This window comes from Notolepis coatsorum (assembly GCF_963971535.1).
Source record: "Notolepis coatsorum genome assembly, chromosome: 2".
Taxonomy (NCBI): domain Eukaryota; kingdom Metazoa; phylum Chordata; class Actinopteri; order Aulopiformes; family Paralepididae; genus Notolepis; species Notolepis coatsorum.
In genome coordinates this window covers 221,932,668-221,958,731 of record NC_140166.1, presented here as the reverse complement: position 1 = coordinate 221,958,731, position 26,064 = coordinate 221,932,668, and the positions used below count along the sequence as shown (strand labels likewise).

Below are 26,064 nucleotides of genomic sequence, written 5' to 3'. Positions count from 1 at the left end.
ACCAGGTGATCAGTGGTCTTAAAGAGAACGCTTTAAAATAATAGTTGAAGTCTGGAAATGCTAAACCCCTGTCGGCTTTATTTCTCTGTGTAGTGGATCTTTTTATTCATGGAGGTTTGTTGTTCCAAATGAAATTATATGCAGCGGAGTGTAATTTTTGCCAGTAACCAACAGGGGGGGGGGGGTAACGGCAACATTGAGCTGAAGAAGTTAATTCTGGGTAAAACATCCATCTTAACTATTGATGCTCGGGCCTGTAATGAGTTAAAAAATGTTGACCACCTGCCGAAGTCATTTGTGATCCTATCTAGGAATCCGGAATAATTATACTTCACCGTTTGGCATATAGTGGGGAATATTTCAACTCCAAGACATCTAAAGTGTTCTACAATGGGTATATTTGCTGGGAGGATGGTAGCCTTCGCAGTCACATTGAGTGGAAGGAAGGCCGATTTTGGCCAGTTTATCTTAAATCCCGATAGATTGCCAAAATCATCTATTACTTTGAGAAGATGAGGTAGGGAGGTGGTAGGGTTTTGCATGAACAATAATACATCGTCCGCATATAAGCTAATGTGATGCTGTGTTCCCTTAATTGAGATCGGCGCTATGGACTGGGATTGTCTTATGTACTGTGCCAAAGGCTCTAGGGATAGAGCAAATAGTCCGGGACTAAGAGGACAACCCTGTCTAGACGAGCGCGACACAGGAAAGTGTGGGGAGCAGAATTTACCTGTTAAAATCATGGCAGATGGATCTGTATATAGTGCTTTGATCATATTAATGAACCCCTCTCCTAACCCCATCCTTCCAAGTACTGCCCATAAATAAGACCATTCCAACCTGTCAAAGGCCTTCATCGCATCCAAGGATGATACAGCTGTAGGAGGCGCGGCATCCTTGCTGGAATCTATCACATGCAGTAACTGTCTAATATTATCCGTGATCAGGCGGCCTCTTATGAAGCCTGTCTGATCAGGGTGAACTAAAGATGTCATATGTTTTTGAAGTCGGATGGCTAGTACCTTAGCGTACAGCTTGAGATCGGTTCCGAGGAGGCTTAAGGGTCTATAACTGCCACATTCGGTGGGGTCTTTATCTTTTTTAAGTAGGATAGATATGAGTGCCATATTGACATCCCTGGAGAAGTTCCCCTCTTTGACTGAGTATAAAATCATATCAAGTAATAGTGGTCCAATTACATCCCAACATGAGAGGTACAGTTCGGGTGGAATGCCATCCCAGCCAGGGGCTTTACCACTTTGCAATTCAGATATAGCCTCCCTAAGTTCCTCTAGTGTAATAGGTGCATCTAACCGTTTAGCGTCTTCCTTTGAAAGTTTAGGTAAGTTAATTTGATCAAGAAATGTATCCAGTTTATTATGATCAAAGATCACTTCTGTCTTATACAGGTTGGAGTAAAATGTACGGAAAGTCTCGTTGATTTTTTTGGGGTCCGTAATAACAAGTCCCTGTTGGTCCTTAATGGCAGGGATATCAGCAAATTGTTCACTGGATCGTATCTTCATAGCTAGTAGGTGACTAGGTTTAGAACCATGAAAGTAATGTTTTGTTCTGCGTATTTGAAATTCAGATTGTTGTCTTAAGATGGAGTTAATCTCCTTTTTCAACACTTTAATTTGAGACTCCAGTTGACACGAGTAGTTGTGTTGTAAAATCATCATCTATACTCTATAGTATCTATGTATCTACCCTCTGTACAGCACTTTGGTTGACATGTGTCATGTTAAATGTGCTATATAAATAAATCTGATTGATTGATCATCAGCTATAGAATGAGATCCAGACATTGTGGAGCAGCGCCCATGAATTTGCATTGAAACAGTATTCATATAAAAACACTAACTTCATGTGACATGATGGGATAAACATGCTTTAAGTTCATCACCACCTCATTGATGAGATCTATATAGTGGGCGGGTCCACGGTTTAGCACTGAAACATCACCTGTATTCATATGCAATCACAAAAGACTGCAATTAACGGTGTCGTGATGTGACACAACTGAAAGTATTGCAGTTTTGTCACCAATTTATAGATGACATGCATGAATAAGATGAGCAAGTCTAGGACTTAGCACTAAATATCTGTATTTCACAAGAAAAGACTGCTATTTGGCACAACATGGTGAAATGAAGGGCAGACTAGCAAAGTAAGATTTTCATTGTATGGCAAACTGTCTGTTTAACCGTGCACATGACAATAAACAATCTTGAATCTTGAATCTATTCATGTGAAGAGTTTGCTGTTGTGATCAATGACATTAATCATGAATATTAATGGTTGGCTACATTGGTTCTTTTCCACTTGAATAAATAATTATCAAGATGAATGAAAACAAATAATATCGGCTCAAACGAGAGGAACTGGACCTCAATGCTCCACACACCACCCTGTTCTGTAGAGGAGTTCATGTCTTCATCATGTTCTGTAGATTAGTTCATGTCTTCATCATGTTCTGTAGATTAGTTCATGTCTTCATCATGTTCTGTCGATGGGCGATACTGAACGTACAAAGACGAGCGGAGAACTTCATTAAAAGAAAAAAAAATGCTTTATTCATTAGAAAATAATGTGTTAATTTCCACCATCCATCCTGGTCATTTTGTACAGGTTATATAAAACAGGTAAGTAGTGTGTGTGTGTATACAGGTTGGTATTAAACAGCGAGGAAGAGCTGGATGCCCCAGACGGCAGGAAGACTAGAGATTCACAAGGTCCTGTTGGAATACATGGAACAACCAAACCATCCCCCCCTTAGGGCTGGGATAACATTTTAAGATCTTTAGATTATATTTTAAAGACATTATTGCTTTATTTGATAGTGAAGAGGAGGGGGAGGGGGGTTGATATAGGCCAAGATCATGAGTGGGATTCAAACCCACGTCCCGACCCTCAACCCACTGAGCGACCGGGCTGATGACGTTTGATACATCAGTTATTCTGACAGATGAATTCAAACCAACAGTATTTTATTCAGGATAAACTGTTCTTCTATCCCACCAGGGGTAAGTGAAAACGCTAAGATTCAGTTGTGCCGGTCGAACGACGACAGTGTCTGGTAGATTAAGGCCACTGTGACCAGGGGATGGAAAAAGTGACGTTTTCTTCCCTGCATCCCAGTACATCCATCACATTGATTTAGTCTCATGCCAACAGCGAGCCTGCCGGCGCTGATATTCCCCATCTATACAGCCTCACAAAGAAGACGACCTATGTAGATTAATTTAGATGGTGCGAGAAGAATACAGTTAAGAGCACCCAGAATAGCCACAAGTATCCTGAAATATCACCAGATATCCATAATGCTGGGGAGGTCACAGGCAGATTTGGGCACTCAAATAAATTTTTATTTGGTGTCAATATCTCAACTTGAGTTGTGTTCGATTTTCCTTGCCAGACGATCAAACAAGCAAAAAAGAAAATCACAAATAATTTGCCTCATGTTTGTTTGTTTGTTTGAAGTCCAGTCACTGGGTGCGGCCTCTGATCTACTCCATTAAGAGTCAGTGAGGTCATCAAAAGGCGACACGTCAAGTATAGACGCAGTTTAGATGGTTGAATCCCAGCGTCTTCTGGCTTTGGAAGAGAGTAGCCCATGTTCACAAATATTGATTGAACTTTCCTTGGAGCTTGGACATAGAAACAACATATTGGAATTCTTAATTGAACACGAGTGCTTCTTCACCAAGCAGGGTCACACAGTTAGCCAGATGACGTTACAAAAATATATTTTGTTCAGAATGATCAATATTTGTGACTGAATCACATTCCTAAGCCTACTACTAGTAAAGTTTAGTTTGACGAGACTAAAATCCAAAACATCAAGACAAAACATATATTTATAGTTAAGAGTTACATTTTCTAGTTAAGTTATCTTTTTATAGTTAAGAGTCATCTTTTTATAGTTAAGAGAAATCTTTTTATAGTCAAGAGTTATCTTTTTCTAGTTAAGAGTTATCTTTTTCTAGTTAAGAGTTATCTTTTTCTAGTTAAGAGTCATCTGGCCAACTTGCTAATCCTACTTAGCTAAGTCTCCCGCTGTTCGCTGGGCTGCTGTGTTCACACTCGGCAAACTTCCACTGCGCCCTGGTTGGAGATATTCATATTTCATGGTTGATTACCATGCCAACCACAGCCCCAATATCACCAGCGTCTGGCTGGTGGGCGGTGGCAAGTTCCCACCCTTAGTGTAACAACCATCAGCAACTAGTGGGGAAGTAGGGAGGAGGCTTCCAATTCAAACAGGACCACACACACAGGCGCCACCATTGTTACTCTTATTGCAAGGAATTCTTTAGTGTTAACGTCGCTCAGTCATTCTATGCCACTACGATTGCCTATTCTACGACCATTCATTCCGTTTCAAGGATTCTATATCAACATTCACATTAGGACTACGAGCGTCCATGCATTCCTCAGTCAAAGCTTCTGACCAAAAAAAATTTCCCTTTGAGGCAAGATAACGGCTTAGCACGGCACGTCCTTCCAAACGTCATCGTCTCTACCAAGTGATTACTGCAGACAACGTGGACGTGACGAAGCGCAATGTCGCTGATAGCAGGACGACGCGATGCTGTTAAACTAAAGTGCTAAAGATGAGAGACGGGATGTACCTTACGGCTCGCCATACAGCGACATGTCTTCAGGACAAGCGGCTGTTGTTGACAGTTGGGACTCGTAGACGTACATAAAGGCTAGATGACTCACCCGCGGCCACGCTGCTGGCCAATGGAGACAGACGTTGCCACATGGCGGCCATCTTGCCACAGGCAGCACGCCCACTCATAACATGAATGTCTATGGCGCGCATGTACTATTGAAATAGCCATAGCTTGCTCAATTCTCAACCGATTTTCAAACGGTTTGGTTTGTTATAAACATCAGAGATGTAGTTATCATACTGCATTACTTATAATGGACTTTCATATGAAAATAATTTCAACATGTCCAAGCATCTTATTGCTTTTATCAATCGACTTCAGAGCTGTACCGCTGTCCCGCCCGCTGCAGTGGAACCGGGAATGTACCGCGCTTCAGTTCACGGACAAAATCGACCGATGGAACCTCTCTGCTGCCAGCGTGCCAACTCCACCCTTTTGGAAGCGAGCGTGAACGCTCTCTCCTCCGGCCCACATAGCTAGCAGAGCAAAGGTGTTCCGTCTCAGGTGTCTCGGTCACGGACAACAGGTGATTGTGATCAAATAGCAGGTGAGATTAATATTAAAAGACAACTGTGGCCAAAAGAGCCATATTGTGATGGCAAAACATGTAGTGAGAACACTACCCATAGACCGTCCGGTATTCTGAAATCATGGGAGAGAGAGAGTGGGGGGAGAAAATTAATGATTGTGGGTGAGAGTCTTGACGTTAAGTGGTTGTAGCTACGGCTGTGGGGGTGCGGGAGACACGATCCAATAGACTTTTATATTCGCCCGAGTCTCCTGAACACGGAGAGACCAGTCCCAAGTCGATCGGAACTTTCTCGGCCGAGCTATAGTCACTTTTTTAACACTTACTCCCGAACTCCACATGCGCAGATTGATAAACCTAGATCTCTGGCTATTCTGTGCATGCAGAGTATTTTATGGTTCAACCCTTTCACTACCACACTACAGACGGTTAACCCTTTCACTACCACACTACAGAAGGTTAACCCTTTCACTACCACACTACAGACGGTTGTATGTCGTGTATGTCATAAATGTTATGATGAATTGAAAATGGGGGACCCTGATGTAAACAAGTCGAAAGTCTTTCTCTGGTCTGCATCCCCTTAACAATTGTGTGTATTGAGCCGTACTGTATTGTGCCCATTCTGCAATCTGTTAATAAAGTTTTCAATCAATCAATCAATCAATCAAAGGGTTAACCTTCTGTAGTGTGGTAGTGAAAGGGTTAAACGTCTGTCGTGTGGTTGTGAAAGGGTTAACCGTCTGTAGTGTGGTTGTGAAAGGGTTAACTGTCTGTAGTGTGGCAGTGAAAGGGTTAACCATTTGGCAGTGTGGTAGTGAAAGGGTTAACCTTCTGTATTGTCACAGTGACAGGGTTAACCATTTGGTAGTGTGGTAAGTGAAAGGGTTAACATGGAGACACATATAAACGCCAAGATTTGGCGACGGTCCCTTCTCTCGCGTCGCGGTCGTCCCTCCATGTCCAACGCAGATTATTACACTGTACATAAAAAAAAGAAATACAAACTTTAGATCACTTGTCCCGATGTTCCCACTTCCACGTGTGTATGAACCATAGATATTTATAGAACACTAGATAGCTTAAGGCGGAGTCACCAGCGTCACTGAACCGCTGCCATCTTGCTCCAGTTGGCTTTGAGTGAGAGTGAGTGAGCTGCACAGACAAAAATACTCATAACTTGCTGAAATATTGACGGATTTACAAACAGGTTGGTTTGCTATAAACATCAAAGATGTAGTTATGATACTGCATACTTATAAAAAAAAAAAAAATTAAAGATGTTTTTTTTTAATCATAGCCACGTTAATAATGCTTGTAATAAACCAAACCGTTTGTAAATCCGTCAATATTTCAGCGAGTTATGAGTATTTTTGTCTGTGCAGCTCACTCACTCTCACTCAAGGCTAACTGGAGCAAGATGGCGGCGGTTCAGTGACGTCGCTCTCCATTGGCCGGCAGCGCGGGCAAGCTATCTAGTGTTCTATATATATCTATGGTATGAACAGCCTCTTCCAGTGACGTGTTGAGTGTAAACAACACAGAGAACAGGTGGAACTCCAGGTCCGTTACATGAGATTCCTCTCTACTTGGCTGTCGCTGCTTTTCCTCGGCAAAAAAAAAAAAAAAAAAAACGATATCTCCCATTTAAAATAAAATGTACCGTGAGGTTAAAATCTAACAACGACATGTCGACCTTAAAATCAATACGAAGATGTCAAACAAAAACAACACTATTCGGACCGATAAAAAGCAGTCTTTTCTACATGGTGTATCAGGGTGTTCCTGGGTGTAGAATAGATCTACGTGGGGTAGAAGCTAGTCTTCAGCGTGTTCCTGGGTGTAGATCTACGTGGGGTAGAAGCTCGTCTTCAGGGTGTTCCTGGGTGTAGATCTACGTGGGGTAGAAGGTGGTCTTCAGGGTGTTCCTGGGTGTAGATCTACGTGGGGTAGAAGCTGGTCTTCAGGGTGATGCTGGGTGTAGATCTACGTGGGGTAGAAGGTGGTCTTCAGGGTGATGCTGGGTGTAGAATAGATCTACGTGGGGTAGAAGCTGGTCTTCAGGGTGATGCTGGGTGTAGATCTACGTGGGGTAGAAGGTGGTCTTCAGGGTGTTCCTGGGTGTAGAATAGATCTACGTGGGGTAGAAGCTGGTCTTCAGGGTGTTCCTGGGTGTAGATCTACGTGGGGTAGAAGCTGGTCTTCAGGGTGATGCTGGGGCAGCTCTTGGCGGAGCTGCTGGAGGCGGCGGAGGCCTTGGCGTGGAGGCTCTCCTGGTTCCCCTTCACCGCAGCCTCCAGCCGGGCCTTCAGGTGCGGCGACGAGGCCATGAGGGACCTGAGGAGGAGGAGGGCGACACGCGGCTTTCATGTGATTGGTGTCAAAGAGAAAAACTGGCGTGGATGTAAAAATGCCACCAGTATGTCAACAAAAACAATTCTTGGCACTCGGATGTAAACCATACATCCAAACCATACATCCAAACCATACATCCAAACCATACATCTAAACTAGGGATGTCAGATATTATTGGCCGATATTGGCATTTAAATGTAATATCGGAAATGATCGGTATTCAAAATTGTATTTTATTTTAATTTTAACATTTATTTAACCTTTATTTACCCAGGCAAGCAAGTAAAAACAAATTCTTATTTAATTTATTGTCAAAAGTATGCATAATATTGTGTTAATTCCACGACAAGAGATATGTAATGTTAATTACCTGAAATAAATACCTGAAACCCCGCATATATATCGGTATCGGTTGATATCGGTATCGGAAATTAAGAGTTGGACAATATCGGTATATCGGATATCGGTAAAAAAGCCAACATCGAACATCCCTAATCCAAACCATACATCTAAACCATACATCTAAACCATACATCTAAACCATACATCCAAACCATACATCTAAACCATACATCTAAACCATACATCTAAACCATACATCTAAACCATACATCTAAACCATACATCTAAACCATACATCTAAACCATACATCTAAACCATACATCTAAACCATACATCTAAACCATACATCTAAACCATACATCTAACCATCTAAACCATACATCCAAACCATACATCTAAACCATACATCCAAACCATACATCTAAACCATACATCCAAACCATACATCCAAACCATACATCTAAACCATACATCTAAACCATACATCTAAACCATACATCCAAACCATACATCCAAACCATACATCTAAACCATACATCCAAACCATACATCTAAACCATACATCTAAACCATACATCTAAACCATACATCCAAACCATACATCTAAACCATACATCCAAACCATACATCTAAACCATACATCTAAACCATACATCCAAACCATACATCCAAACCATACACCCCAACCATACATCCAAACCATACATCTAAACCATACATCCAACCATACATCCAAACCATACATCCAAACCATACATCTAAGCCATACATCTAAACCATACATCCAAACCATACATCTAAACCATATATCTAAGCCATACATCTAAACCATACATCTAAACCATACATCTAAGCCATACATCTAAACCATACATCTAAACCATACATCTAAACCATACATCTAAACCATACATCTAAACCATACATCCAAACCATACATCTAAACCATACATCCAAACCATACATCTAAACCATACATCTAAACCATACATCTAAACCATACATCTAAACCATACATCTAAACCATACCTGAACACAGTGCTGCTGGTTAATAAACAGTGTTTCTACCTGAACACAGTGCTGCTGGTTAATAAACAGTGTTTCTACCTGAACACAGTGCTGCTGGTTAATAAACAGTGTCTCTACCTGAACACAGTGGAGTGCTGCGGTCCCAGACGCATCAGGTCGCACAGTGCCGACTCGTGGAGAGAGCGGGAGGCCACGGGGGCGGAGCCAAGGGTGTTCTCGTCCAATAAGAAGGAGATGAGGATGGGGAGCAAGATGGCCATCAGCTGGGGACCTGGAGGTGAGAGGTCACAGCACACACACTGAATGTGACATCAGTCTAAACTCTACTCAGTCATTAAACTGAGCTCTACTGTATCAGTTTAAACTCTACTGAGTCATTAAACTGAGCTCTACTCTGTTTAAACTCTACTGAGTCATTAAACTGAGCTCTACTGTATCAGTTTAAACTCTACTGAGTCATTAAACTGAGCTCTACTCTATCAGTTTAAACTCTACTGAGTCATTAAACTGAGCTCTACTCTATCAGTTTAAACTCTACTGAGTCATTAAACTGAGCTCTACTCCATCAGTTTAAACTCTACTGAGTCATTAAACTGAGCTCTACTCTATCAGTTTAAACTCTACTCAGTCATTAAACTGAGCTCTACTCTATCAGTTTAAACTCTACTCAGTCATTAAACTGAGCTCTACTCTATCAGTTTAAACTCTACTCAGTCATTAAACTGAGCTCTACTGTATCAGTTTAAACTCTACTCAGTCATTAAACTGAGCTCTACTCCATCAGTTTAAACTCTACTGAGTCATTAAACTGAGCTCTACTATCAGTTTAAACTCTACTGAGTCATTAAACTGAGCTCTACTCTATCAGTTTAAACTCTACTGAGTCATTAAACTGAGCTCTACTCCATCAGTTTAAACTCTACTGAGTCATTAAACTGAGCTCTACTCTATCAGTTTAAACTCTACTCAGTCATTAAACTGAGCTCTACTCTATCAGTTTAAACTCTACTCAGTCATTAAACTGAGCTCTACTCTATCAGTTTAAACTCTACTCAGTCATTAAACTGAGCTCTACTGTATCAGTTTAAACTCTACTCAGTCATTAAACTGAGCTCTACTCCATCAGTTTAAACTCTACTGAGTCATTAAACTGAGCTCTACTCTATCAGTTTAAACTCTACTGAGTCATTAAACTGAGCTCTACTCCATCAGTTTAAACTCTACTGAGTCATTAAACTGAGCTCTACTCCATCAGTTTAAACTCTACTGAGTCATTAAACTGAGCTCTACTGTATCAGTTTAAACTCTACTCAGTCATTAAACTGAGCTCTACTCTATCAGTTTAAACTCTACTGAGTCATTAAACTGAGCTCTACTCTATCAGTTTAAACTCTACTGTATCAGTTTAAACTCTACTCCATCAGTTTAAACTCTACTGTATCAGTTTAAACTCGACTCTAGTCAGTCTGAGCTCTACTCTATCAGTTTAAACTCTACTGTATCAGTTTGAGCTCTACTGCATCAGTTTAAACTCTACTGTGCCAGTCTGAGCTCTACTCTGTGCCAGTCTGAGCTCTACTCTGTGCCAGTCTGAGCTCTACTCTGTGCCAGTCTGAGCTCTACTCTATCAGTTTAAACTCGACTCTGTGCCAGTCTGAGCTCTACTCTGTGCCAGTCTGAGCTCTACTCTGTGCCAGTCTGAGCTCTACTCTATCAGTTTAAACTCTACTGTGCCAGTCTGAGCTCTACTCTGTGCCAGTCTGAGCTCTACTCTGTGCCAGTCTGAGCTCTACTCACGGTGCAGGGCGTCAGTGGCCAGGACCAGAGCCTCCATGGCTCTCAGCGCCTCCAGGACCCCCTGGAGCTCCTCTGGGCTCTGGGGACGGCTCCTCTCCACGCCCTGGAGCACAGCAGGGATCATGTCATCTGTACTGTGTGTGTGTGTGTGTGTGTACCTCAGAGTGTGTGTGTGTGTGCGTGTGTGTAGGTGTGTGTCAGTGGTGTTGTAGTCGAGTCACTCAATCTAGAGTCCGAGTCCGAGTCGAGTCCCCATTACCCTAGTCCAAGTCCAAGTCCAGGTCGTCAAGGTTGAGTCCACTCCACTCTGGCAGTCAAAGAGCTGACAGACAAATAAAAAAAGGTCTACATTAACACTTTGGCGACCGCTGGGATGCGTCTAATATAGTGGTTGAGGACCAGGGTTTGTCAACAGACCGGTGTCTTTTTGTACAGCTATATCTATACTTTATAGTATTGCTATCTGTCCATTCTCATTGTCAATTGAGTTCATAAACCGTCCCTTCAAAATGGCTTAAAGAAAAAAAAATCATCAATAGGTTGTCATTTTATAGCGCCGTGAATATAAGCTTTATCGCAGAATTTGTCTCATATATTTTCTGGAAAGCTAGTTATGGAGCTAATAACTGCCAACGTTATATTCAACGGCATTTCCGTTTTATATATGCTAAAGAAATAACTCAAACTGCATATGATCCGGGCTGTCCCAGAGCATGTATGCATGAAAGGGGGGGGGGGGGCGGGGGACGTCGTTTAGTATTATTGATGACCAATAACAGTGTCCGTGTAACTAGCCACATTCACTGATCTGCTGCTTGCGTTTCACAGCAAGCTTCGATCCGGCTGTAATTTAGGTGAAAAAGATCTTACCGCCAGCCCGTGGGATACCCCCCAGCATTTCCCCGTTATCGATCGGCATCTGGTAGATCGATATGTCCATTGGCTGATGATAAATCCCATTATTCCATGGTGAAATATGCGATTCGAAACGTGATCCACAATACATTGTGCTGGTTCAGGATCCGGCTACAATGATACTCCATTGGAAGAAAAAATTTAAGTTTTACATTCGCCCACAGGGCATACTGCAGTGGAGCGATGGCGCCCCTAAGAGGATCTGGCCGGTATTACATGTTCTCGATTCCACAGACGAGGGTAGATCTGCAGAGCCGGTCGGGGATCTTGAGCCGGTTATTAATATGGAATAAAACAATAACAACTTGCCACGGCTATATACGTGCCTCTGGTCCACAACGCATGGCACCGAAACCCGTATATATACATGGCTGGTAATTGTTGTATAATGCTGTATTGTATGTATCTGTGTGTATGAGAGAGGGATATGCGCATGTGTGTTTGTGCATAACGTGGGGGTCTGGGGGGGGGTCTGTGTAGTTATCCTATATAGGTTTAAGAGGGGAGGTCGCTTATTTTGTTATTTTGACCATTCCTGCACATTTGAACTGTTCTTCTTTTACTTATTTTATTCCAGAATGTATGTTTGTAGGTACAAATAACAATAAACAAAAAATAAACAAGTCGAGTCACGAGTCCTGAGAATCAGTCCAGGACTGGAGTACTACAACACTGGACACACAGAGAGAGAGAGAGAGAGCCCTGGGGGGCGACGAGGTACCTGTAGGTATCGGACCAGCGGTGGACCCAGAGCCCGGATGTACGGCACCGACACCCCCTGTTGGGCCTGGAAGACCGAGGTCAACAACTGGTAACACCGACTCAGAACCTGGGAGGGATGGAAGCATGGTGAGGGTATAAAGGGGCAGAGAGAGGATGGAAGCATGGTGAGGGTATAAAGGGGCAGAGAGAGGATGGAAGCATGGTGAGGGTATAAAGGGGCAGAGAGAGGATGGAAGCATGGTGAGGGTATAAAGGGGCAGAGAGAGGATGGAAGCATGGTGAGGGTATAAAGGGGCAGAGAGAGATGGAAGCATGGTGAGGGTATAAAGGGGCAGAGAGAGATGGAAGCATGGTGAGGGTATAAAGGGGCAGAGAGAGGATGGAAGCATGGTGAGGGTATAAAGGGGCAGAGAGAGATGGAAGCATGGTGAGGGTATAAAGGGGCAGAGAGAGGATGGAAGCATGGTGAGGGTATAAAGGGGCAGAGAGATGGCAGCATGGTGAGGGTATAAAGGGGCAGAGAGAGATGGAAGCATGGTGAGGGTATAAAGGGGCAGAGAAATGGCAGCATGGTGAGGGTATAAAGGGGCAGAGAGAGGATGGAAGCATGGTGAGGGTATAAAGGGGGCAGAGAGAGATGGAAGCATGGTGAGGGTATAAAGGGGCAGAGAGAGATGGAAGCATGGTGAGGGTATAAAGGGGCAGAGAGAGAGATGGAAGCATGGTGAGGGTATAAAGGGGCAGAGAGGATGGCAGCATGGTGAGGGTATAAAGGGGCAGAGAGAGGATGGAAGCATGGTGAGGGTATAAAGGGGCAGAGAGAGATGGAAGCATGGTGAGGGTATAAAGGGGCAGAGAGATGGCAGCATGGTGAGGGTATAAAGGGGCAGAGAGAGATGGAAGCATGGTGAGGGTATAAAGGGGCAGAGAGGTGGCAGCATGGTGAGGGTATAAAGGGGCAGAGAGAGATGGAAGCATGGTGAGGGTATAAAGGGGCAGAGAGAGATGGAAGCATGGTGAGGGTATAAAGGGGCAGAGAGGATGGAAGCATGGTGAGGGTATAAAGGGGCAGAGAGAGGATGGAAGCATGGTGAGGGTATAAAGGGGCAGAGAGAGGATGGAAGCATGGTGAGGGTATAAAGGGGCAGAGAGAGATGGAAGCATGGTGAGGGTATAAAGGGGCAGAGAGAGATGGAAGCATGGTGAGGGTATAAAGGGGCAGAGAGAGGATGGAAGCATGGTGAGGGTATAAAGGGGCAGAGAGAGGATGGAAGCATGGTGAGGGTATAAAGGGGCAGAGAGAGAGATGGAAGCATGGTGAGGGTATAAAGGGGCAGAGAGAGGGTGGCAGCATGGTGAGGGTATAAAGGGGCAGAGAGAGATGGAAGCATGGTGAGGGTATAAAGGGGCAGAGAGAGGATGGAAGCATGGTGAGGGTATAAAGGGGCAGAGAGAGGATGGAAGCATGGTGAGGGTATAAAGGGGCAGAGAGAGAGATGGAAGCATGGTGAGGGTATAAAGGGGCAGAGAGAGATGGAAGCATGGTGAGGGTATAAAGGGGCAGAGAGAGGATGGAAGCATGGTGAGGGTATAAAGGGGCAGAGAGAGATGGCAGCATGGTGAGGGTATAAAGGGGCAGAGAGAGAGATGGCAGCATGGTGAGGGTATAAAGGGGCAGAGAGGATGGAAGCATGGTGAGGGTATAAAGGGGCAGAGAGGATGGAAGCATGGTGAGGGTATAAAGGGGCAGAGAGAGGATGGAAGCATGGTGAGGGTATAAAGGGGCAGAGAGAGATGGCAGCATGGTGAGGGTATAAAGGGGCAGAGAGAGAGATGGCAGCATGGTGAGGGTATAAAGGGGCAGAGAGGATGGAAGCATGGTGAGGGTATAAAGGGGCAGAGAGGATGGCAGCATGGTGAGGGTATAAAGGGGCAGAGAGGATGGAAGCATGGTGAGGGTATAAAGGGGCAGAGAGGATGGAAGCATGGTGAGGGTATAAAGGGGCAGAGAGAGATGGAAGCATGGTGAGGGTATAAAGGGGCAGAGAGGATGGAAGCATGGTGAGGGTATAAAGGGGCAGAGAGAGATGGAAGCATGGTGAGGGTATAAAGGGGCAGAGAGAGATGGCAGCATGGTGAGGGTATAAAGGGGCAGAGAGAGGATGGAAGCATGGTGAGGGTATAAAGGGGCAGAGAGGATGGAAGCATGGTGAGGGTATAAAGGGGCAGAGAGAGATGGAAGCATGGTGAGGGTATAAAGGGGCAGAGAGAGATGGAAGCATGGTGAGGGTATAAAGGGGCAGAGAGAGGATGGAAGCATGGTGAGGGTATAAAGGGGCAGAGAGAGGGTGGCAGCATGGTGAGGGTATAAAGGGGCAGAGAGAGGGTGGCAGCATGGTGAGGGTATAAAGGGGCAGAGAGAGGATGGAAGCATGGTGAGGGTATAAAGGGGCAGAGAGAGATGGAAGCATGGTGAGGGTATAAAGGGGCAGAGAGAGATGGAAGCATGGTGAGGGTATAAAGGGGCAGAGAGAGAGATGGAAGCATGGTGAGGGTATAAAGGGGCAGAGAGGATGGCAGCATGGTGAGGGTATAAAGGGGCAGAGAGAGGATGGAAGCATGGTGAGGGTATAAAGGGGCAGAGAGAGATGGAAGCATGGTGAGGGTATAAAGGGGCAGAGAGATGGCAGCATGGTGAGGGTATAAAGGGGCAGAGAGAGGATGGAAGCATGGTGAGGGTATAAAGGGGGCAGAGAGAGATGGAAGCATGGTGAGGGTATAAAGGGGCAGAGAGAGATGGAAGCATGGTGAGGGTATAAAGGGGCAGAGAGAGGGTGGAAGCATGGTGAGGGTATAAAGGGGCAGAGAGAGAGATGGAAGCATGGTGAGGGTATAAAGGGGCAGAGAGAGATGGAAGCATGGTGAGGGTATAAAGGGGCAGAGAGAGGATGGAAGCATGGTGAGGGTATAAAGGGGCAGAGAGAGATGGCAGCATGGTGAGGGTATAAAGGGGCAGAGAGAGAGATGGCAGCATGGTGAGGGTATAAAGGGGCAGAGAGGATGGAAGCATGGTGAGGGTATAAAGGGGCAGAGAGGATGGAAGCATGGTGAGGGTATAAAGGGGCAGAGAGAGGATGGAAGCATGGTGAGGGTATAAAGGGGCAGAGAGAGATGGCAGCATGGTGAGGGTATAAAGGGGCAGAGAGAGAGATGGCAGCATGGTGAGGGTATAAAGGGGCAGAGAGGATGGAAGCATGGTGAGGGTATAAAGGGGCAGAGAGGATGGAAGCATGGTGAGGGTATAAAGGGGCAGAGAGGATGGAAGCATGGTGAGGGTATAAAGGGGCAGAGAGAGGATGGAAGCATGGTGAGGGTATAAAGGGGCAGAGAGGATGGAAGCATGGTGAGGGTATAAAGGGGCAGAGAGAGATGGAAGCATGGTGAGGGTATAAAGGGGCAGAGAGAGATGGAAGCATGGTGAGGGTATAAAGGGGCAGAGAGAGGATGGAAGCATGGTGAGGGTATAAAGGGGCAGAGAGAGGGTGGCAGCATGGTGAGGGTATAAAGGGGCAGAGAGAGATGGAAGCATGGTGAGGGTATAAAGGGGCAGAGAGGATGGAAGCATGGTGAGGGTATAAAGGGGCAGAGAGAGATGGAAGCATGGTGAGGGTATAAAGGGGCAGAGAGAGATGGAAGCATGGTGAGGGTATAAAGGGGCAGAGAGATGGAAGCATGGTGAGGGTATAAAGGGGCAGAGAGAGGTGGCAGCATGGTGAGGGTATAAAGGGGCAGAGAGAGATGGAAGCATGGTGAGGGTATAAAGGGGCAGAGAGGATGGAAGCATGGTGAGGGTATAAAGGGGCAGAGAGGTGGCAGCATGGTGAGGGTATAAAGGGGCAGAGAGAGATGGAAGCATGGTGAGGGTATAAAGGGGCAGAGAGAGGATGGCAGCATGGTGAGGGTATAAAGGGGCAGAGAGGATGGAAGCATGGTGAGGGTATAAAGGGGCAGAGAGAGATGGAAGCATGGTGAGGGTATAAAGGGGCAGAGAGGTGGCAGCATGGTGAGGGTATAAAGGGGCAGAGAGAGATGGAAGCATGGTGAGGGTATAAAGGGGCAGAGAGGATGGAAGCATGGTGAGGGTATAAAGGGGCAGAGAGGATGGAAGCATGGTGAGGGTATAAAGGGGCAGAGAGAGATGGAAGCATGGTGAGGGTATAAAGGGGCAGAGAGAGATGGAAGCATGGTGAGGGTATAAAGGGGCAGAGAGAGATGGAAGCATGGTGAGGGTATAAAGGGGCAGAGAGAGATGGAAGCATGGTGAGGGTATAAAGGGGCAGAGAGAGATGGAAGCATGGTGAGGGTATAAAGGGGCAGAGAGAGGATGGCAGCATGGTGAGGGTATAAAGGGGCAGAGAGAGGATGGAAGCATGGTGAGGGTATAAAGGGGCAGAGAGAGATGGAAGCATGGTGAGGGTATAAAGGGGCAGAGAGAGGATGGCAGCATGGTGAGGGTATAAAGGGGCAGAGAGAGGATGGCAGCATGGTGAGGGTATAAAGGGGCAGAGAGAGATGGAAGCATGGTGAGGGTATAAAGGGGCAGAGAGGATGGCAGCATGGTGAGGGTATAAAGGGGCAGAGAGGATGGAAGCATGGTGAGGGTATAAAGGGGCAGAGAGGATGGAAGCATGGTGAGGGTATAAAGGGGCAGAGAGAGATGGAAGCATGGTGAGGGTATAAAGGGGCAGAGAGATGGAAGCATGGTGAGGGTATAAAGGGGCAGAGAGAGATGGCAGCATGGTGAGGGTATAAAGGGGCAGAGAGGATGGAAGCATGGTGAGGGTATAAAGGGGCAGAGAGGATGGAAGCATGGTGAGGGTATAAAGGGGCAGAGAGAGATGGAAGCATGGTGAGGGTATAAAGGGGCAGAGAGAGGTGGCAGCATGGTGAGGGTATAAAGGGGCAGAGAGAGATGGAAGCATGGTGAGGGTATAAAGGGGCAGAGAGGATGGAAGCATGGTGAGGGTATAAAGGGGCAGAGAGAGATGGAAGCATGGTGAGGGTATAAAGGGGCAGAGAGATGGAAGCATGGTGAGGGTATAAAGGGGCAGAGAGAGATGGCAGCATGGTGAGGGTATAAAGGGGCAGAGAGGATGGAAGCATGGTGAGGGTATAAAGGGGCAGAGAGGATGGAAGCATGGTGAGGGTATAAAGGGGCAGAGAGAGATGGAAGCATGGTGAGGGTATAAAGGGGCAGAGAGAGGTGGCAGCATGGTGAGGGTATAAAGGGGCAGAGAGAGATGGAAGCATGGTGAGGGTATAAAGGGGCAGAGAGGATGGAAGCATGGTGAGGGTATAAAGGGGCAGAGAGAGATGGAAGCATGGTGAGGGTATAAAGGGGCAGAGAGAGGTGGCAGCATGGTGAGGGTATAAAGGGGCAGAGAGAGATGGAAGCATGGTGAGGGTATAAAGGGGCAGAGAGAGATGGAAGCATGGTGAGGGTATAAAGGGGCAGAGAGAGATGGCAGCATGGTGAGGGTATAAAGGGGCAGAGAGAGGATGGAAGCATGGTGAGGGTATAAAGGGGCAGAGAGAGATGGCAGCATGGTGAGGGTATAAAGGGGCAGAGAGAGGATGGCAGCATGGTGAGGGTATAAAGGGGCAGAGAGAGATGGAAGCATGGTGAGGGTATAAAGGGGCAGAGAGAGATGGAAGCATGGTGAGGGTATAAAGGGGCAGAGAGGATGGAAGCATGGTGAGGGTATAAAGGGGCAGAGAGAGATGGAAGCATGGTGAGGGTATAAAGGGGCAGAGAGAGATGGAAGCATGGTGAGGGTATAAAGGGGCAGAGAGAGATGGAAGCATGGTGAGGGTATAAAGGGGCAGAGAGGATAGTGAGATGGAAGCATGGTGAGGGTATAAAGGGGCAGAGAGAGATGGAAGCATGGTGAGGGTATAAAGGGGCAGAGAGGATGGAAGCATGGTGAGGGTATAAAGGGGGCAGAGAGGATGGAAGCATGGTGAGGGTATAAAGGGGCAGAGAGAGATGGCAGCATGGTGAGGGTATAAAGGGGCAGAGAGAGATGGCAGCATGGTGAGGGTATAAAGGGGCAGAGAGGATGGAAGCATGGTGAGGGTATAAAGGGGCAGAGAGAGGATGGCAGCATGGTGAGGGTATAAAGGGGCAGAGAGGATGGAAGCATGGTGAGGGTATAAAGGGGCAGAGAGGATGGAAGCATGGTGAGGGTATAAAGGGGCAGAGAGAGATGGAAGCATGGTGAGGGTATAAAGGGGCAGAGAGGATGGAAGCATGGTGAGGGTATAAAGGGGCAGAGAGAGATGGAAGCATGGTGAGGGTATAAAGGGGCAGAGAGAGATGGAAGCATGGTGAGGGTATAAAGGGGCAGAGAGAGGATGGAAGCATGGTGAGGGTATAAAGGGGCAGAGAGAGATGGAAGCATGGTGAGGGTATAAAGGGGCAGAGAGAGGATGGAAGCATGGTGAGGGTATAAAGGGGCAGAGAGAGATGGAAGCATGGTGAGGGTATAAAGGGGCAGAGAGAGATGGCAGCATGGTGAGGGTATAAAGGGGCAGAGAGAGATGGAAGCATGGTGAGGGTATAAAGGGGCAGAGAGAGATGGAAGCATGGTGAGGGTATAAAGGGGCAGAGTGAGATGGCAGCATGGTGAGGGTATAAAGGGGCAGAGAGGATGGAAGCATGGTGAGGGTATAAAGGGGCAGAGAGAGATGGAAGCATGGTGAGGGTATAAAGGGGCAGAGAGAGATGGAAGCATGGTGAGGGTATAAAGGGGCAGAGAGAGATGGAAGCATGGTGAGGGTATAAAGGGGCAGAGAGAGGATGGAAGCATGGTGAGGGTATAAAGGGGCAGAGAGAGGATGGAAGCATGGTGAGGGTATAAAGGGGCAGAGAGAGATGGAAGCATGGTGAGGGTATAAAGGGGCAGAGAGAGATGGAAGCATGGTGAGGGTATAAAGGGGCAGAGAGAGGATGGCAGCATGGTGAGGGTATAAAGGGGCAGAGAGGATGGAAGCATGGTGAGGGTATAAAGGGGCAGAGAGAGATGGAAGCATGGTGAGGGTATAAAGGGGCAGAGAGAGATGGCAGCATGGTGAGGGTATAAAGGGGCAGAGAGAGGATGGAAGCATGGTGAGGGTATAAAGGGGCAGAGAGGGTGGCAGCATGGTGAGGGTATAAAGGGGCAGAGAGAGATGGAAGCATGGTGAGGGTATAAAGGGGCAGAGAGAGATGGAAGCATGGTGAGGGTATAAAGGGGCAGAGAGAGATGGAAGCATGGTGAGGGTATAAAGGGGCAGAGAGAGGTGGAAGCATGGTGAGGGTATAAAGGGGCAGAGAGAGGTGGCAGCATGGTGAGGGTATAAAGGGGCAGAGAGGGATGGAAGCATGGTGAGGGTATAAAGGGGCAGAGAGAGATGGAAGCATGGTGAGGGTATAAAGGGGCAGAGAGAGGTGGCAGCATGGTGAGGGTATAAAGGGGCAGAGAGGGATGGAAGCATGGTGAGGGTATAAAGGGGCAGAGAGAGATGGAAGCATGGTGAGGGTATAAAGGGGCAGAGAGAGATGGAAGCATGGTGAGGGTATAAAGGGGCAGAGAGAGATGGCAGCATGGTGAGGGTATAAAGGGGCAGAGAGAGATGGCAGCATGGTGAGGGTATAAAGGGGCAGAGAGAGGATGGAAGCATGGTGAGGGTATAAAGGGGCAGAGAGGATGGAAGCATGGTGAGGGTATAAAGGGGCAGAGAGAGATGGAAGCATGGTGAGGGTATAAAGGGGCAGAGAGGATGGAAGCATGGTGAGGGTATAAAGGGGCAGAGAGAGGATGGCAGCATGGTGAGGGTATAAAGGGGCAGAGAGAGATGGAAGCATGGTGAGGGTATAAAGGGGCAGAGAGGATGGAAGCATGGTGAGGGTATAAAGGGGCAGAGAGAGGGTGGCAGCATGGTGAGGGTATAAAGGGGCAGAGAGAGATGGCAGCATGGTGAGGGTATAAAGGGGCAGAGAGAGGATGGAAGCATGGTGAGGGTATAAAGGGGCAGAGAGATGGAAGCATGGTGAGGGTATAAAGGGGCAGAGAGAGATGGAAGCATGGTGAGGGTATAAAGGGGCAGAGAGGATGGAAGCATGGTGAGGGTATAAAGGGGCAGAGAGAGATGGAAGCATGGTGAGGGTATAAAGGGGCAGAGAGAGATGGCAGCATGGTGAGGGTATAAAGGAGCAGAGAGAGATGGCAGCATGGTGAGGGTATAAAGGGGCAGAGAGAGATGGCAGCATGGTGAGGGTATAAAGGGGCAGAGAGAGAGGATGGAAGCATGGTGAGGGTATAAAGGGGCAGAGAGAGATGGAAGCATGGTGAGGGTATAAAGGGGCAGAGAGAGATGGAAGCATGGTGAGGGTATAAAGGGGCAGAGAGAGATGGAAGCATGGTGAGGGTATAAAGGGGCAGAGAGAGATGGCAGCATGGTGAGGGTATAAAGGGGCAGAGAGAGATGGAAGCATGGTGAGGGTATAAAGGGGCAGAGAGAGATGGAAGCATGGTGAGGGTATAAAGGGGCAGAGAGGATGGAGTGAGTTGAAAGAGATTTGAGAGAGAGAGAGAGGGGGTGGAGAGAGAGAGAGAGGTACAGGATTTGGATACAGCTTTGCATATTCTTGACTACATAATGCTTCACATACATAATATTTGAATATAAATATCCAACAGCAGCCCCTTTGACCCGAATCCTGAGAACAGAGTTTAAAAGGAGTTTGGCGCAAAAAAGAAGAAAAAAAAGCAGCCATATTTCACCAGGTGTATTCTGAGAGCGGACAGCGTCAGAATCAGAGTCCGTGGGATGTTTTTAGGAATGTGTCCTAGTCTGGTCGTTACCTAGCAACTAGGGATGTCCCGATCCGATCACGTGATCGGAATCGGCGTCGATCACGTGCTTTTCAGAGTATCGGGGATCGGGAAAAAATAATAATAAAAATCGGCAGTCAAAAAAAGAAAAATGTTATTCAACAAACATGACCATGTCCACGTCTTAAACTCATACGGAGGCCTTAGTTTTGGTTTTAAATTACATATAATATATCATCATTAATGTATTTATTGTCACACAGAGCAGAATAATTTTCCACAACAAACACATTCCCCTTTAATTTTCACCGTTGCAACAAACACCCCTTTAATTTAGACGCTACACGCTACACGCGGCTCGACCACAACAACAACAACACGTCGCTCCCGAAACACGGTTAATATCCACTGACTTGAGCAGCTAGACTTAATGTCAGAGGTTTGGAACTAAGCATTTTAAAATAGAAAGTCAAGCCAGTTGCAATGTTTGCAAGGAGGACAGCCGGCTGGAGGCGAAGTTTTCAGACTAACTTTTGGAGGATAACGTTACGTGACTGAGGATTCTCGTCGGCGTTTCAGACCAGAATGGACCATTACGTAAGTCGAACACTGAATGTATACTAATGTGCAAACATATATTGAAACTTTTAATATTTCTCATATGAAGCAGAAGCACATTTCTCAGGGTGAATGTAATAACAAACGCCTCCGCACTCGCGCCCCGGATATAGGCAACAGATGGGCTTGTCTCGCTCTGCCAGTTTCTGACAAATGCGTCAAAATTGATTACTAATGTGAAAGATCGGATCGGAAACGATCGGATCGATAGATATTTAAAATCACATGCTCGGGATCGGATCGGAAGCAAAAAAAGGCGATCGGGACATCCCTACTAGCAACCGCACAACTGAGCCACCCGGCCTGAACTATATTTGATATGAAATATCAGGTGACCTGGTCGGAGAGGAGTTTGCCCGGGTCCGCAGCACGCTGGCACCTACAGTAGCGCTCAGAGCCGTGTACGATAAAGGCTTTTTCACTTTATTCTCGTTTTCTTATCAACGATTTTATTTCATCAAGTCAAGTCTTTCTTCATCAATCCCCTTGGAGTGAATGCAGGCGTCATAGCAGCATGGCAGGTACAGGCAGGGGGAAAGACAATAATAGGAATAATAATAATAATAATATAAAATAATATTAAAGGGCGGCTAGGTGGTGTAGTGGGCAAGGCACTCGCCACCAATGTGGAGACGCTGGGTTCGCATGTTCGAATCCAGCGCTCCACATTGCTTTCAGTTTAGCTGGTCGTTCATACTAATACACATTGGCCGTATTAGGGGGTGGGAAACTGATGGGTGGGGATCGGGCGTTGTGGACAGCGACTCCTACAGGTCGGTTGGTGCGCCTGAGCAGTAGAATCAGGAAGTGTCGGGGGCAGCGTGAGCCTCCCACGCGTTACTCCTCGCCACCGAGAGATCGAGCTGCGCAGGTGAAAAGATGCGACTGCTGTTACCTCGAGTACCGGAGGGGACTTGTGCTATGTATGACTTAGTCCACATTGCAGCCGGCTTGTGGGAGGCAAGAAACAGCGTCCGTGACAGGGGAGGGTTGAATTGGATGATACGAAATTGGGATGGGAGAAAATATAGAAAATGGGAGAAAAAGTGGATAAAATAATAAATAATATTAAAATAATTATGATCATATAAAATAATTATATATGGGGCGGCTACGTGGCGCAGTGGGCAAGGCGCTCGCAACGAATGCTGGAGACTAGGCTCGAACAGGATGCGTATTACAGGGAGGGAAACTGAAGGGTGGGGATCGGGCGTTGTGGACAGCGACTCCTACAGGTCGGTTGGTGCGCCTGCGCAGTAGAATCAAGAAGCGACGGGGGCGGCACCCCTCCAAAGCCCAGACCCCCGACACTGTGAGATCGAGCTGCGCAGGTGGAAAGATGCGACTGCTGTTACCTCAAGTACCGGAGGGGACTCGTGCTATGTATGACTTAGTCCACATTGCAGCCGGCTTGTGGGAGGCAAGAAACAGCGTTCGAAGACAGGGGAGGGTTGAATTGGATGATACGAAAATTGGGATGGGAGAAAAATAGAAAATGGGAGAAAAAGTGGATAAAAAAAACCAATAATTCTCATTGATAAAAGAGGTACACATGTTTTAATCTTTCACAGACCGTTTAAGAATGTCTATTTGTAGACATTCTGTACTTGTGCACTGTACTTTGTATTCTCGGGTGGGATGGTCTGCCCTGTCCACCCGCAGACTCAACCGTTGGCATATCCTTATTTATAAGGCTATCCTTGGACTGCTGCCAACTTACCTACAGATGTACATTCTCCAAAAAAAGTATGGGCAGTAGTTATGGTCTTCGTTCCCAGGGCTTATGTTTACTACCTGTCCCTCAGGTCCGTACTGAACTGGGAACAGGGGCGTTCAGGTGGGCTGCTGCCTCCACCTGGAATCAGCTACAAAACCACCTGAACTTGCATGAGCTGCTCTCACTGGCTGCTTTTAAAAACCCTTCTAAGCGATATGGAATCCTGCACATCTGGCTGCAGATGTTTTGACTGACTATAAATGGTTTTGTGAATTGTCCTTGTTTTTGTTTTAATTGCTATATGTTTGTTTTTTAAATTGTTCTCGTCTGTAAATGTGAAATTGTAACTGTGCTGCTGCCTGTCTCGGCCAGGACGCTCTTGTGTGTGTTCCTGTGTGTGTGCCACCCATGGCATGTGTGTGTGTTCCTGTGTGTGTGTGTCACTGCATGACGAATAAAGACTTCTTCAAAGTCCAGTTATTAATATTATTATTATTATATTATTTATACGGGGCCGACAGTGGCTCAGGAGGTAGAGCAGCGTGTCAAAGTGTCTTTGAGCAACAAGACACCGCTAATTGCTGCCTCCACCGTCGGTGTGTGAAGAGGTGAATGTGAGGAACAACATTGTAAAGCGCCATATAAATGCACCATTTATTATTTATTGATCTGATCCCGCAGCTTTTCAGTATCCTCTATGCCACGGCAAGCATGATATGAATCAATAAAGTCAAAGTCACCTGGATGGCCTCAATCCTAACAGGCAGATTAGTTGAAAAGTACACACCGCGTGTAAAAACCACCCGCTGATCAGAGGCTGGGAAATATCTTTGATCACGTTTTGGAGATATATCCAGCTGGAAGCTGCCGGAGCCTCTGGGAGTCTGGGGAACCATCGCAGGCATGCAGAGCAGCACATGGAGCAGAGCAGCACACGGAGCAGAGCAGCACATGGAGCAGAGCAGCACACGGAGCAGAGCAGCACATGGAGCAGAGCAGCACACGGAGCAGAGCAGCACACGGAGCAGAGCAGCACACGGAGCAGAGCAGCACACGGAGCAGAGCAGCACACGGAGCAGAGCAGCACATGGAGCAGAGCAGCACACGGAGCAGAGCAGCACATGGAGCAGAGCAGCACATGGAGCAGAGCAGCACACGGAGCAGAGCAGCACACGGAGCAGAGCAGCACATGGAGCAGAGCAGCACACGGAGCAGAGCAGCACATGGAGCAGAGCAGCACATGGAGCAGAGCAGCACATGGAGCAGAGCAGCACATGGAGCAGAGCAGCACACGGAGCAGAGCAGCACATGGAGCAGAGCAGCACATGGAGCAGAGCAGCACATGGAGCAGAGCAGCACATGGAGCAGAGCAGCACATGGAGCAGAGCAGCACACGGAGCAGAGCAGCACATGGAGCAGAGCAGCACATGGAGCAGAGCAGCACATGGAGCAGAGCAGCACATGGAGCAGAGCAGCACATGGAGCAGAGCAGCACACGGAGCAGAGCAGCACATGGAGCAGAGCAGCACATGGAGCAGAGCAGCACATGGAGCAGAGCAGCACATGGAGCAGAGCAGCACATGGAGCAGAGCAGCACATGGAGCAGAGCAGGGATGTGCATCACTGACCCAAATCATTTTCAAATAGTCTACTGTTCTTAAGGCCGAATATTCGAATATTGGACCCCCCCACCAAATTTTTATATATATATATATATATATATATATATATATATATATATATATATATATATATATATATATATATATATATATTTTTTTTTTAATTATATTCAAAATAGTTATTTTCAGTTTCAGTTTAAATTCAGTTAAAATGTTCAGTTTCAGTTAAATTCAGTTATTTTTTTTGGTTTGATCTACTTTTTCTCCCATTTTCTGTTTTTCTCCCATCCCCAATTTCGTATCGTCCAATTCTACCCTCCCCTGTCTCGAACGCTGTTAGGCCATGCCTCCCACAAGCCGGCTGCAATGTCGACGAAGCCTTGCATCACGTGTCCCCTCCGGTACACGAGGAAGCAGCCGTCGCATCTTTTCACCTGCACAGCTCGATCTCTCAGCGTCGGGGGTCTGCGTGGGAGGGACACGCCGCCCCCGTCGCTTCCTGATTCTGCTGCGCAGGCGCACCAACCGACCTGTAGGAGTCGCTGTCCACAACGTCCGATCCCCACCCATCAGCTTCCCACCCCCTAATACGGCCAATGTGTATTAGTATGAACGACCAGCCAAGCTGGTAGCAACGCCGAGAGCTGGGCTCGAACCCAGCGTCTCCTGAATTGGTGGTGAGCGCCTTGCCCACTGCACCACCTAGCCGCCCCAGTTATTCTTTTTAATAGAATGGATCATTAAAATCAAAGGGTATTGCACATAAATAGGCACTTCAGAATCGGAAGTTCAGATAATCAGAACCGGTAGCATGTGCATCTTTTAGATCAATTATTAGGCTATGCAGATTAGGCT

The 26,064-nt window shown here is 46.7% G+C and overlaps 1 protein-coding gene across 1 annotated transcript in view; it reads right to left on the bottom strand.

Moving 5' to 3' along the window:
* Positions 1 to 7,334: 7,334 nt before the first annotated feature.
* Positions 7,335 to 26,064, bottom strand: part of heatr5a (HEAT repeat containing 5a) — a gene marked incomplete at its 5' end in the record, with an annotated part of 101,205 nt that continues 82,475 nt past the window's right edge. The window contains 4 exons of the mRNA XM_084308556.1: positions 7,335 to 7,551; positions 9,059 to 9,212; positions 10,739 to 10,841; positions 12,375 to 12,482. Coding sequence (XP_084164682.1) covers positions 7,395 to 7,551; positions 9,059 to 9,212; positions 10,739 to 10,841; positions 12,375 to 12,482 — 522 coding nt within the window. The 3' untranslated portion in view covers positions 7,335 to 7,394. The remainder of the gene's footprint in view (positions 7,552 to 9,058; positions 9,213 to 10,738; positions 10,842 to 12,374; positions 12,483 to 26,064) is intronic.